At 39.1% G+C, this 15,234-nt stretch overlaps 1 protein-coding gene across 2 annotated transcripts in view; it reads right to left on the bottom strand.

Moving 5' to 3' along the window:
* Positions 1-10,931: 10,931 nt before the first annotated feature.
* SAR1B (secretion associated Ras related GTPase 1B) overlaps positions 10,932-15,234 on the bottom strand; it is a 24,910-nt gene continuing 20,607 nt past the window's right edge. The window contains exons 6-7 of one of the 2 annotated variants that reach the window (XR_014544789.1): positions 13,691-14,870; positions 10,932-13,546 (exon numbers count right to left, since the gene is read on the bottom strand). Coding sequence is in view for 1 of the 2 variants with exons in the window: in XM_083600057.1 (XP_083456183.1) it covers positions 13,130-13,246; positions 14,739-14,870 (249 nt within the window). In the remaining variant the exon portion in view is untranslated. The remainder of the gene's footprint in view (positions 13,547-13,690; positions 14,871-15,234) is intronic. The other variant, XM_083600057.1, reaches the window with a different exon arrangement.

Here is a 15,234-nt window from a genome sequence, read left to right as displayed (position 1 = left end):
TCTTCTTATAGATTAAGCTCATCCCACCAATGGCATTTATATCTCACTCTGTTTCTGCTCTGCGCTGTCAGCAAAAGAGAGATAAAAAGGTGGAAGATGACCGATTGCTGAGTCATCCTTTTCTTTTGCTCCACTTCCTGTCACCTGCTACTACTACTACTGTTAATCCAGGAACTTTGAGTTCAGCCTAGAAAGGCAGAGGTATTTATTCTTCCTTGCAGGCAGTATTTCACGCTGTGCTGACAGACTGCAGCATGCAAGCTGTGTACTAAGATGCCATCTTCTGGAAGCTGACAGTTGCGAGTGAATTAATTGTGACAGGAGAAGAAACTCTGCAGACTGGCTAAGGCATCAGGAAGAAGTAAAGGGTTGTCTCCAGGAGCTGTTGGTGCTCTTTTCCTTTTGTAGCGAATAAGTTGAGCTTCATCTTAGACCACTTCAGCTTGTGGGTGATGAATCAGCATGAACACTAAGATTGCATGGACATGTAAACACAAATCAGGACTCAAAATGATTTTTCCTCTTGTGGTTTGAGCCCAGCTTCTCTCTGAATTTGCGACCCATTTGATAGACGCACTGGCCAATGAATCACATTCTGGCTCCTTATTCTTTTTACTCATGTTTCAGGCAATCTGTCCAATTTTTAATTTGTTTACTGTTATTAAATGTAATGTACCTTCACCCTCTTCTTCTATTTTCCTTTAAGGGCAGAATAAAATTTTGAAATGTTGACAAAAATTTCTTTCTAGAAGAAAGAGGAAGTTAGTAACATCAGCAGTTCCCAGCCAATCAGTGCTACCCACCACTTGTTTCTGCAAAAACCAGAAATTATGTTTCCCCCCTTGAACTTGATTTCAGGGAGTACGTCTTTGACTCATAGAATCATAAAGTTGGAAGGGGCCATGAGGGTGTTGAACAAAGCATGGTGGATGCTTCCACTGTTGGCTCACTGCTACAATGTGCACATTGAGATTAGGCACGAGGGAGGAATGCTATTCAGTTCCAATTTAAAACATATATCTAATTCTCACAATATACCTAATTCTCACTTTCCAAAAAAAAAAAAAAATGTGAACTGAAACACAGCCATACTTTCAAATTTACACTTTCTGAATTATGCAGTGCAGTTCTCCAGGAAAGTAATGTGCATAAAAATGCATATACTAGGATAAAGTGTTTGTTATTATATTAATTTGCAAAAATGTGTATTTTAGGAAAAAATTGTATTAAAAACTGCATATTAGGAGCAATTTGCACTAAATTGCTATTGAATTTTCACTTTAAAAAAATCACAAACTGATATGGAAATGTGGACAACTGAACTTAAGAATGGGAAAATGAGAAAACATATTCTACTGTCCTTAATAAAGACACATCTTAAAATACAAAGGAATGGCTAATGTGCATTCAATTTTAAAAAAGATGGTTTAACTTCCTTTGGAAAAACCACTCTTCTCATCTCAGTGCCTCCAGGTGTCCTACTGCAGATGTCAGTAAATGAATAAATCTTATCCATGTACTCCCTATTGAACTAGCTAAGTTCTTTCAAGGCAGATAAGTATATAAGAGACACTACCAGACTATGCAGCATCTTAATACTCCCCCCCCCCAGCCAATCTTGACCAAAGGGATTTGAAGTTCCAAAAGCAATGGAGCATCCATTGCCCATGAATTCTGCTGTGATCACATTCCACCATGCCTGGTACTGAATTAAAAGATGTAGCAAAATGCTCTTCTCTTTAAGAATGATATAATGGTTTGGGCCAATTCTATGGGCAGAATCACCAAGCAGATTCACAGCTATGTTGACAAGGCACTAGCAAAACTGAAATGTCTGCTGCCAGTTTTTTCAGACACGACAAATCCATTGTTTTGTGTTATGAGAACAAGTGACAGTGATCCTTGGACTCACATGCTTTCCCCCAACTTATACATTGTGGTGACAAGGACATAACCAGAAGCTTCCACTCCACTTTAGATTAACCTCAGTTTGCCATGATGTCTAAATGGTGGTTAATTGGTACTATAGTCTGTTGAAACAAGCTGACTTCAGACCATTATCCATGGAACAGAGCTGTTGCAACTAGTCATAGTTATGATCCATCATATTTTAGGGTTCAGAAAATAAACTAAACCGTGTTTAAGCAGAAATGATCTTGCTGGAGGGGAGGAAGAGGACTCATGAGCCTAGGCTCACCGAGATTTGCTCTCATAACATAAAACACTTGGTTTAGTGTTGTGTCTAAACTCAGCCAATAATAGGGGAAAGTTAATGTAATTCTTAAGCATATTTAAAACTTAATGCAGCAGGCAGAGGAAGCTGGTAGAAAGCCTGTTCAGATGAGTCACCTTATATATGTGAATAAATTACTAAGCAATTAGTGAGGAATATACTGTGAAAGATAATGACTTGGGTTAATAGATGCTGGCATGGCCAATTACATAGGCACCTGACCCAGGAGCACACCAAAATGAGAAATTAATTTTGAATCTCAATACCTGTCATAAGACATAGGCTTCTTGTTGTTATCTGACATTTCCACAAATTTCAACAAGTAAAATTATGGTAATACCAGGAAGTAGAATTCCACAGTTGTTGCTAGCTAAAGATCTGTCTCAGGCACAGAGAACGTGGTACTCTCCAGATGTTGCTAAACTATAACTCCCAGCACCCCTGACCATTAGCTCTGCTGGCTAGAGCTTATAAACATCTGGAGGACACTACATTTCCTACCCCAGTTGCTATCTGCAACATGGTCAAAATACACCCCTTTTTAAAAGTTTAATAGTAATCTCCTTCAAAATTATTATTTATTAAATTTCTATACCATCCTTTTATCTGTAGATTTCAGGGCAGTTCACAACATAAAAATACAAGATAAAAGACACAACATACATAATAAAAACTAGAGCAAAAAAACAACAACCTAATAACCCCTAACTACGGCTGCATTCAGACAGCATTTTATTTTTCCTGATATTTCATTACCGGATAATTTTATTTTATGTGATCTTTCACATGACAGAAAAGCCACTTCTCAATATCTAGTGGAATCTAGCAGACGTTTAGCATTTCTTTCCATAAGTACTAGAAAAATCCATTTGCAACTTCATTAATCCAGAAAATTATGGGTGTTTTGCATTGTATTCCTCCCGCAATTTTCATGGATCACGCCACCACTGCTCACAGGGCAAAAATTGAGGTTGTATTCCAACATACAGTTATTTTGTGGGGGAGCAGAACCACCCATGACATGTCCAGTAACATCCGCTCTTGGTGTTGGCAGTAACTGGACACAGCAAACATACTGCGGTGGAGATGGTGGTGGGAAAGCAAAGGGAAGAGATGGAGGCTCAGCAAGTCTGACAAGGCCCATGAACTGCCTATAAGAAACAAAGATCCCTCCTTTGGCTCTCTGGTGGGGTCACATTCTGGTATTATGACACATACTGATTCACAGGAGCAAAGAGGGGTGTGTGTGGGGGTGTAGTTCCACTCCTGAAACAGGACTTCCCCTTCCTCCCACTACATGCTCTCAAATCTGCTCCAACCCTCTAGATCAGCTTTTGAAGGTGTGCCCAAGAACTGAACTGGGGGAGAAGAAAGGAAAGAGGGCTTTTAAGATTCTGGTGAACTGCTAATGTGTTCTATCAAAGGTGGCACAGGGAATGCGGCCATGTTGACCAGCTCTGCCCCCAGTGCACACCCTCCTGCTTGCCTCACCCCTTCCATCTGCAAGTATATGTGGCCATATTCACACCATGTATTTAAAGCACTAGGATACCGCTTTAAATAGTCATGGCTTCCCCCAAAGAATCCTGGGAGCTGTCATTTGGAAAGGGTGCTGAGAGTCGTTAGAAGACCCTTATTCCCCTCCCAGAGCTTCAATTCCTGGAGTTCCCCGTGTGGAGGGATTGATTTGTTAAACCACCCTGTGACTTGTAGCTCTGTGGCAGCAGTAGGGTCTCCTAAAAACTCTCAGCAGCCTAATGAAGCTACAGCTCTCAGAATTATTTAGGGGAGGACATGCCTGTTTAAGGCAGGATCATATATTAATTGTGTGGTGTGAATGTGGCCTGTGAAGGCTGCCTACAGACTTTTGTACCAAATGCATAGATGTGGAAGGAAGGGCTAAGAGCCTAAGAAGAGCCCTGTGTGACTTGGACTGATCTAATCCAACAGGCTGTTTCTCACAGTGATCATCTAGTTGCCTATGGAAAGGTCACAAGCAGGATATGAGGGCCATAGCCCTCTCCCACAGTTGTTCTTCAGTAACTGGCACTGAGAGACCTACTACCTCAGATGCAGCAGATAATATACAGCCATTGTGATAAGTAGCCATCCACGTTGGTGGCCATTATTCCAACTGTCTGCAGAAGCAAATTCTGTCGTTTAACATGAACTGTATCCTGAATCGTTTATCATTTGGCATCTTTAGATTATGAGATCAGGAGAAAAAAAATCCTTTCAAATTCCTCTGCAGCATGTACAGCTTCTCTTCACCCCACCCTTACTTGCCTTAAAAAAACCCACACTAATGCTAAAAGGGGTGGCTCTGTGTTTTATGTGAGAATCCCATCCTATTTATACCCTTTGCATCAGCTCGGAATAAGGATATTAAAATTAAACGCATTTCTGGCTATTAAAAAAACTAAAATCCCTTTGCCTTTCGAAAGACTTCCAAGAGGTAGACTCCTATTTATTTGCAATACTACATGTGGATATTGTTTAAATTAATGTTTTTGTGGAATTTCTTCTCCCCCCCCCCCCAATAATCAGAAAATACTTTTGGAAATTGCTCACTTATTTTCTGACGTTTGATTATCAGCTGAAGTCAGCCACAGTAAAATGAGAGAAGGTCCAGTGTTTATGGGTTGCTGCCACCTAAAGATGGGAAGTAATAAGGACACCCTGAAAAAACACCTTTAAATAGCTTTCTCTGCATTATATCATGTCTTCAACAACAAATGGCCAGCAAGGGGGGGGGGGGCTTGCCATTGCAGTGAGGAATTGCCATAGCTTACTTATGCCTCTGCTGCCCTCCCCCCAAAGCTGGAGCCAATATAGCATAAGTGTGGACATGGCATAGCCTATGTGGGCAGCCTCAAATAAGAAGCCCAGAAGAGGAGGGGAAATGGGGTTAATTTGACACTGGGGGAGTTTTTAAGATGCAAGTAAGAAGGAACTAGAGAGACATGAAGATAAATTTCTCTAGAACTGTGAATATTCCTTCTAGGTATGCAATTAGACAAGAGCTATTTTGCACCAGAGATTTGTCAAGGCTTCAGCTGTCTGGTGAAACAGAAGGCAACTGCTTTCCTCAAGCAGAAGTGGTTGGGCCTGAACTATTTTCTCACATGTGAAGCTTCTTCACAATATCACTGCCCACAACTGTTAGGTTTTTGAACTTTGAATTTGTCCGCTATTTCCCTCCACCACTTTTCACCCTATCCAGTAATCTTTGGTGCAGATTGTGTCCCCATTCTGCTCCCACCATAACCACAATTACTAAAAGAACATAACAGATTTGTAATCGTGTGCTACGATCTTTGGCAGAGGACCAATAATTTGGTTTTTAATAATAAATCTCCTTCTTTAAGGCTGTTCTATCTTCCAGTTAACGTAAGTGGCACCAGGGGCTTGAACTGGGAATCCTGCGGCTGCTAATTCCACTATTTTTGTTTGCAGTGTTGTAGATTGGGCGTGGCTTAAGCCCAAAGACAGAAATAGGGTCTTAGAAGCCTTTTCCCCGAGTAAAGCATCCATGGCCTTCTTCCAATGCTGCCTTTCAGTTTAATTCCTATACAGTGGTACCTCAGGTTAAGTACTTAATTCGTTCCGGAGGTCCGTACTCAACCTGAAACTGTTCTTAACCCAAAGCACCACTTTAGCTAATGGGGCTTCCTGCTGCCGCCGCGCCGCCAGAGCATGATTTCTGTTCTCATCCTGAAGCAAAGTTCTTAACCTGAAGCACTATTTCTGGGTTAGCGGAGTCTGTAACCTGAAGCGTATGTAACCTGAGGTACCACTGTACCTTCTTTCTATCCATGCTGCTCTTTGCCTCAGATACTAACATGCCTGTATCCTGCATGTTTGTCCTTTGTCATACTTACCCTTATGAAAGGTTCCCTGCTTAAACAACTCAGGGTCACACCCTTGACTCCTTTCATGTTTTCCTCTAAGCAGACTTTAGTTGCTTGTTGAGTTCAGTTTGTCTTTTGTTGTCAGCCCAACCTGGCTGCTAACCATGTTCCCTATGGTTGACTTGGGCAGTATCTTTTGTGATAATCAGGAGCACATTTTTGGTTAATACCTGCTTCGGGCCTGGCCCTTAAGAGTGCAAAGTGCATCATAATGCATTCTATAGCAGAGGCTATGTGTTTAAAAAGTAATAATTAAATACTGATTTTAAAAAAGTCAGTGCACAATATGGAGCTCTTAACAGCAGAAAGATGTTTCTGTCGGGAGGGGGAAGGATTAAATATTTAATATTTAAGAATATGAAGAATTATACAGGAAAAGGCCATGTGAAAGTTATGAAATTAGCCATTTCATAACTTTCATGTGGTCTTTTACTGTATAATTTCTTAGACTATTATTTCCAAATCCCACACCACATTGTAATATTTAAAATCAACAGCAGGTTGATTTTAGGGGAAAGGCCTGCAGGTACTCCATTTTCAAATTATCAACTTGGTTTGCAAGTTGAATGATACAGGAGAGAGCAACAGAAGTTAGATAATTCACTGTTCAGTTTTATAAATTTGAAAGACTGGCTTAAATCACATGACTGTCCCAGTTCGGGATCGGAAATGAGGTAACGGGCAGCACTATAAAGCACTGCTTTTTATTAAAGGTCAGAACCATAATGCTAAGCTTTGTACTTGGAAGTTGTGCAGTACACCTCAAGTCTGTATCTGGAACCAACTCTGATATACAAATCTTTTAATCTCTTCTCCAGGAATAGTTGCAGTAAATTTATATTCTGTGCAATCAGACTGTCCTGGTGAATTCTTTCTATCCATTGATTTTGTAGGGCAGCCTTCCTAACAGTTCACATTAGGACTTCCTAATAGGTCAGGTTAGGACTTCAGTAAAAAAAACACCCATGCAGGATTTCATGTTTACAGTCATATAAATAGATCTGATAATGCTGTCACATGGGGAAAGATTAGTTTCATTTTCTTGGAATAAAGAGGAGCAGGCAAAGCTCATCTCTGCTGTGGTTATAACACACCCTCTCCTGCTTTTGAAATTTATGTAATGGCAGTGCAGCCATAAGGTATTGGTTTCATCCAGCATAGATTAAATCTAAATCAAAGGCTACAACTACATTTCCAGATATAGAATCAGCTGTTTGATAGTCTACCACTTCCTCTTACTGTACAATGTTGCAGATATTAGGCTATTAACTAGTGTTTCCCAGTATGGGAAAATATTTGAATCGCTAATCTCCAGAAAAGAGACTCGAGTTTCGTCAGTCAGTTATTAAGGACACATTTGAGGAGGTGCTGAAATAGGAGCATAAGGTTAGAGAAGGATATGTAAGACAAGAAGGCTGGTGTCCATGACAGTCAAATACTCAGTGCCATAAGCTTATTCCACAGAGTCCTGGTTTTGAACTGCAGGTTTGATTCCTGGGGTAGACTTCTCTTGGGAAGTTTGCTACGTCACAGTTCCAAACTCCAGCTTAAGCAGAAAGACTACCTATTGAGTGTGAAGAGTTATTAATACAACACTAAGCACAGCTCTCTTGAATTTTTAAAGAGGCACAACACAGGAACTCTCCACTATAGTATTGTCTGTCCGCAGTCATTGCATCCAAAGGAAGTGTTCAAACACACACAACAAAAACAGTTCCGCAAACAGTTGAAAAAGAACACTCCAAGGATAAAATGGCTTCTTTCTTTTGCTGACATTCTGCCTTACATGCAGAAACTCAACAGGCTGCTTTCTCCATTGCTTTTTCTGCATTTCACGCCTGTGAATGGAGCCTGGAGATAATTCAGAACCAATAAGGGAGGGTATACAAAAGATCCATTTATTTGGTGCATAGAACATTAATATATAGAAAAAGCTATAGCTAGAGTTTCTCTTAGACCTTCAGGCCTTCCTCTTAGCCTATATTCCCACAATCATTTTAGTCCTTAGTAATTAATTCCACATCTTTAAACATGAAACTCAGTGCTTTTCTTCTAGAAAAAAAAGGTGCTGGTACTCACCATGAAGTTTTTACAGTAAGTGCCACAATTTTAACCAATGCTTATCTAGGGGGGGAAAGGTGCCGGTACTGCGTACACTTGAGGGGAAAAAGCAGTGATGAAATTGTAAGACTAGAGAATTAGGATGAAGTGTGCATATTTACATAATTTGCCTGACATTCTGAGCACATAATCCAAATTTCATTGAAGCAAAATATAAAGGGTTTCTTTTGGTTTTAAGAGTAGATACAGTTAAATCAAACCGTAAGTCTCTAAATACTGGAAAATCATAGTGGCAATTCTACTTCATAGCCCAATGGAAAGGCACTGTGGATAGAAACTTGGAATCGGATGTAGGAAACCAAGGTACTAATCCTAGAATTTCTCTACTTCATTGCCTCTCTTGTAAATATATATATATAGAGAGAGGGGGGGGAGTAATCTAGATTAAAAGTGGCCAAGGACTACTTATTGTGAATCTCTTGGTTTTAAAAACCAGCATTTCTTGTCAAAACAAAAAGAAGAGCTAAGCAGGAAAGCTCTTCACCCCAATTTCCTTGCATTTTCAAGGGGAATCTGCATTTGAAACACACATTTCCAGCTTAATTTGTGACACGTGTTTGGTTTCTAAACACAAGCCCTAAACAATTAATGAGAAGCAATTCTAAATCTTAAAAAAACCCACAAATCTAACCACAATCCACCCACTTTTTGGTCTAGCATTTATTAAGTCAATACTGATAATGCCAAGAAAGACTTATAGTTAAAATATTATCAGTATTGTACAGCCAAATGTTAATCCCAATTTAGTGACTATAATACAAGGAATCATAGATTTGGGAGGAACTCCGAGGATTGTCTAGTCCAACCCCCTGCAAAGCAGGCATCTCAACAAATATGTATGCTTTAGTCTCACTAATGACAGTGGCATGCATGGGGCACCTGAAACTACTGTAGGAAAAATTAAATTAGACACACTTCATTCATATTAACATTTTATTAGTGAGTTTCTTCCAGCACAGTCTTAAGAGTTACTATCCTTTTATATGAGTTAGCAAGCCAACTCTGAGTGGAAAACAAAGTATGAAACACTGCCAACTCCCCCCACAAAACACAGAAATAATGGCTGAATAACCTTAGGAACTGTCTGCTTTCTGGAAATAAATGCTTAACTTGCTAAATAAACTAAAACTGCCTCATGCTGAAGAAACAAAAGCAGCGGGAGAATAATTCCTTCATCTCTTTCTTTGGCATTTCTACCTAAACCTGTTAACAAAGTCATTTTGTTAACAGGAGAGTGGCTGGTTTGGACAAAACACTAAATTAGTCCTTCCCCTTTCAATTTCTTCCTCACCATCACACAAGCCCAGGAGGAGTCTAGGCTCATTTTTAAAGCACTAAACCAGGGATAGAGAATGTGTGGTCCTCCAGACACTTTTGGACTCCCCAGCCAGCACGGCAAATGATCAGTGATGATTCGAGTTATAGGCCAATAGCTGGAGGGCCACAGGTTCGCCGTCCAGAACTAAACCATAGTTTAGTGTTACATCCAAACATAACCAGTGTCTGATTTCTCATTCTATAAATACTGGCAAGGTACTTCAAGAGAAGACTGTAAAAACCCAAAGGGAAAAAGGATGATCATATCACATTAAAAACAACAACACTACTGGGCTGGAACATGAATTGTCAATACAGGCGTCTACTGATGCTTATCACGTTTGTTATATCCCATGTATCAAGCCTCTGCTTTGCTGCCAGTTGGGGATCCATGAAAGTTCCCCACATGTGAAATTAATTTCTTAATGCCTTGTGTGGAGCAGTCCTGAAATTGGGGCCCTAGGGTGTGAAGCTAAAAAGGGGCATGTGCTAAAAAAACAAAACAAAACCTTACATAATGCTTCTTAAAGCATTAGCCTATTCATACCTCTCCCCTACTGTTACAGCTCAGAATGAGACTGATAAGGCATTCCTGCACCATTAAACAATATATCTTGACAGGATAGTGTCTTTCTTCACTAGTGACATGAGAGGCCTAGTCTCCAAAATGCTCTTGTCGTCACACCACTATTTTAAAACCCTAGAAAAATGTTTAGGTCACAAGGTGGAAACCTTTAGCTGTTGTATTTCCTTATGCATGTGTGAAATATTATGTGATAATTACACTCAGTCTATCAGCTAATAGGATTGTGTGCTCAGTCCATAATTCAGTGATGGGGAAACCTGTGACCCACCAGGTATTTATGGGTTGTAACTCCTATCACCCCTGACTATTCATCACACTTGTTGGAGTTGATGGAACCTGGAGCCCAACAACATCTAGAGGGCCACAGATCCCCTATCCCAGTATAGTTGAAGGTAAAAAGCAGATCATCTCTATTCCTTCATGACTTCATATCTCAAAGGACAGAAGATAATCAGTGGGTATCTGATTCCGCAGCATGCACAATAATGTAAGGTGCTTAAGCTACTGATTCATTTAGTAAGCAAATGTAACCTTCGGAAATATCCGAGGAAAAATAGAATCCATCTGGAAAAGACAGTAAGTTGAAAAACTTCCCAGATGCACTATATCTTACAAGAGATTAAAGCACAGGTGATGGTAAATGACCCTCTCCTCATTTATTCAAAAAAGCTTATCTAAGACAGATCTCATATTTGACTATTTAAAGGATTCCAATGAAAGTCAAGACACCCAGAAAAAGTATCAACAATAATCTGTATAAATATATTCAAAGCCCTAAATTAACTTCATTGGTACAATACTGGGACTCAGATAGTGATTCAAGCACAAGTACATTAAAGAATTACTCTGCCTCTCACCAACAAACCTGGAAGTGTTATATTTTAAAATTATAAATAAAGAAAAATATTAAACACATGTTAACAGCAATAAGCCATATTTCAAGTTCTTTTGCAACATCTGATATTTAGGCACCTGTTTTCAAAAGCACTACATCAGCCCTCACTTGATTTTAGTGACAGAATTTTTTGTACTTATTGAAAAGTTGTCTTCAATATCTGAAAGCCTTCTAAATAGACAAAGACTCTTCTTTCCATGGAAAAAAATGGAGCACTCACTTTGAACAAGGCTACAGAAGAAATATGCAGAATGAGCAATATGGGAAGTATAACCAAACTGTCAGTTCCTCCCTTACAAGGGATTGTAGAAACTGTAACCTTGTACTGAAGTTGGAGAAATCTTAAAATTCTTAGCAGCCTCTCAAAATTAGTCCATCGTTTTCTCTAGGGAATGCCACATAGTTAAACCAGTTTAAAATGGTTTTACTTGCATAGTACAGTGGTAAGCAGAATTAAAATCAGGTACCAGGTAGCAGCAGCCATACTTGGATATAGATACATAGAAAAGCTATCCTTGAAGTCTCAACATTATAACAATCTCTGAACATACTTCAAAAATAAGTATTCGATGTATTACGTAACATAGGTTATGTTCAGGTGCCACAATAATTGTTTATTGTGACAGGAAGGAGCCAAGTCCCTGCTCCTCACATGACTCTTACATTAAGGAGATGCTTACTCTGCCAGGTTACTTTTGTAGGTAGTACCCCAGATCAATCACCTCTGCCAAGAATCTTAAACTATTCCAAAAATCACAACGTAGTACCTACTCATGAATGAGGTAACTGCAACGCTTCTTCTCTGCACGGCAGCTATCAATTTCATCAACCCATGAACAGTTCATTAAAGAAAGCATTGTATCATAGCCAAAATGGGCAACTAGGAATCTCCTTCCTAGGGAGTACTGGCTGATAAGAGATAACAAACACTGCATAGCAACTAACAGAATGCACAAACACTTCCAAGAGGAATGAAAACTGCTCAAGGTAGGGGGTATAACAGCTACACTCAGAGGCCTCAACCTAGTGAACAAAATCTAGAAAATTTAGGGAAAATTTAGAAAATCCAGAAAAACAAAATCTTGTAGATCTTAAGTGCTGAGTACACTGCCCTATTCTTTAGGCCAATAGACTGCCATCCTAAATTATCCACCTTTGCCACATCCCAGAAGCTTGTGCAAAACACTGTTTAACCTATGGATGCAGCAGGGCACAAAGCCTTTTGTTCTTCCTGTGGTTCTTTAAATTCCTGCACGAAATCCAGGCATTCACTAGTACTATGATACAGTGAGATCACGGTACCTCTTGCTGTACAACGTGTAGAACTGTGAATGAATGCTGATATTCAGAAAACATGGTTAAAATTAATTGGATTAATTCCCAGCAAAAAAGTAATCAGATAAATAAATTTAAAAATCTACAGTGCACTGAAATTATACTGCATTTCAAAAAGCTACCCCACATATTCACATTTTGAGACATCCTTACTAGGTTAAGACACATTAAAATGAAGTATTTCCCATTAAAGATGTCAAGAAATGGGATTTAGTTTTATTGCATGACGTTGCATAAGAAAGTATATTATTGAAAACTGTAAGGCATCATGCAATTGTCCATAAGCTGATTCATTACTATTCTTTGAGAGGTGGTTATACACTCTACATTTATAAAACCAGTTTTGAAAAAAGTACATAAAAATTTAACATGATGAGCATTATATATGACCAACAAGTCTGCAAAGTTGAGCTGTTAAAAAGTGCCTTTAAAAAAAAACCATACTGAGCTAGAAAGTCACTTTCACACAAAAAAGGACTGCAGACAAGAGACAAGCTATGAATCCCAAAAGAAAGTGGTTTTATAGGACTAGAGACTAATGTTACAAGATCCAAATTGACAAACTTGCTTAAAATCCATTTTCAGTCTTTACACTTAAAATTTAACACAATTGATACAATAATAAAAAAAATACGCTATTGTAACCAAAGTCTATTGAGTTCAAGTTATGTACACTGAGAGATCAAATAATGAACAGGCTTGGGATAGTATGTACTAATGTGATTTTGGCATTAATCAATGTATTGTGCCATCCAACGAAATCCTTCACCATAGCCTTGCCTCTTTAACACACTGCACATGAAGACTTCTAAGGGTCGGGTGTTCAATTCTTTCACTGAAACATTCCCCTGAAAATGACATAAAAAGAAGGTGGGTCAATAAATTGAAACTCAATCTTTCCCATTTCTCTGTACCTTTTGAGCCTCAAGCAGCCAAACTGAATGACTTCCTATCAGCTGAGACCAATATGGTGACCGCAACCCTCTTCTGGCCAGTTCTCCAAGCCCTGTTAAAGATCACTACAGTAATCCAACCTAGAAGTTGGGTAGGGGAGCTATAATTGAAAACAATTCAGCCTTATAGTTCTTTTCACCTCTACCCCTCTCTTCTTTGGGACTGTCAAAGTCCCAAAGTTAACACCAGGCTTCCTCAACCTCGGCCCTCCAGATGTTTTGAGACTACAATTCCCATCATCCCTGACCACTGGTCCTGCTAGCTAGGGATCATGGGAGTTGTAGGCCAAAAACATCTGGAGGGCTGAGGTTGAGGAAGCCTGGTTAACACACAACTGCCTTTGATTTTGCTTTCTCAATAAAAACTCATTTTCTGGGAAAACTCAGGTTCCATCTCTGTTGCATCCACCATGTAAGTACCTTACAAGGGTGATCTGCTACCTATGCAGTACTGCTGTATGTTTTGGTTCTGTGCTAGTTTTGAGGCCTCTCCAGTATACTAACAGGATTTCTCGCCTCTAGCAGAATAAAGTGCAGAGAGTTGAACTAGATGACCAACAGGACCCCTTCCAACTTTACAATTCTGTGATTCCATAAAGACACAACCACTGAGGGAATAGGTTCCCCTAGCGCTAGAATGCAAGTGTCTTTCTCTCCATTGTCATTCATGTTCAGGGAAGGCTTATTTCCTGAGCATAGAAAAGTAGGTTTCAGATGAGTGGGTGGTAACATTTTCAGAAGCACAAGAAATAATAGAGAAATCTGCTTCTGGTATTCAAAGTTGCCTATTGTAAATGACACAACCCGGGTTATAATTATATTTAATTAAAATATTTAAAATAAACTTTGTTTAAAATTGGAACCCTTTGGTTTATTGCTAGAGGCATTAGCAAGAACATTTCGCAAGGCAACAATTCAGATTTCCATTAGACAATTAGCTCTAAAAATTCTGTATTATATTAAAAGTACAATTTAACAAAGCCAGCTTGGCTTTATGGTGAACAAGTAATCTGTAAAGGCTTACTTGTTAGTGACTTATTTTAAAAAGGAATCTATGAAGTCCTGTAAGCATCCTTTTAAACTTGCATCTTGAGAACAATATAGAACCGACAAAGAATTACCGTACTTTTCTGTGTATAAGACTAGGTTTTTTTCCTAAAAATAATGTCAAGAATCAGGGGGTGTCATACTCTGGGCCATCTCCCCCCATTTTCTTGAATCTGAGTCCCCAGAAATAGGGGGTGTCTTATACATGGGGGCATCTTAGATGGAAAAATACGGTATATGCAAGCTTTCAGTAAAGCAGACCACAGAAAAACTGGGGGGGGAAATGATAGGCACATTGAAATTCTGTATTTTGAAGCAATGGGAACAGGACAATTAATACCTTTCCTGTTGTCTGGCCATACAAACCGAACATCTCTCGTAGCCCTTCTTCACTGATGGCTTCTGGTCTGTCAATCTTGTTACCAAGAATTAGGATAGGCACGTTAGCAATAGTTTCATCTGTCATAAGTGCCTATGTAGAGGGGAAAGACACATGTGTTAGGTTTTATACATTCACATACAACATACATGAAGTGAAACTTCAAAGAGTCAATGGAGAAATGATGGAGAAAATTCTGACACCTTTAAAAATATTTCATTGAAGGATCTCTCTCACTCTTACATCAAGGCCAAAATATATTCAAAAATAGAGAGAATGGGCACATATTAATCAACCATAACATGGCTTTCCTCCATTAAACTAAACAAAGATTCATTAATTAACCAGGGAAGGAAAATAAAGTTTTACATAACTGCACATTTAACAAATGTAGAAAACCAGTAGAAATACCAAATATGATAGAAAGCTGTGAAAATCAAATGCAATCAGATAATCC

Source organism: Podarcis filfolensis (assembly GCF_964270895.1).
Source record: "Podarcis filfolensis genome assembly, chromosome: 2".
NCBI lineage: Eukaryota > Metazoa > Chordata > Lepidosauria > Squamata > Lacertidae > Podarcis > Podarcis filfolensis.
Note: the sequence above shows the minus strand (reverse complement) of the source record. Positions and strands in the feature narration are given on the sequence as shown.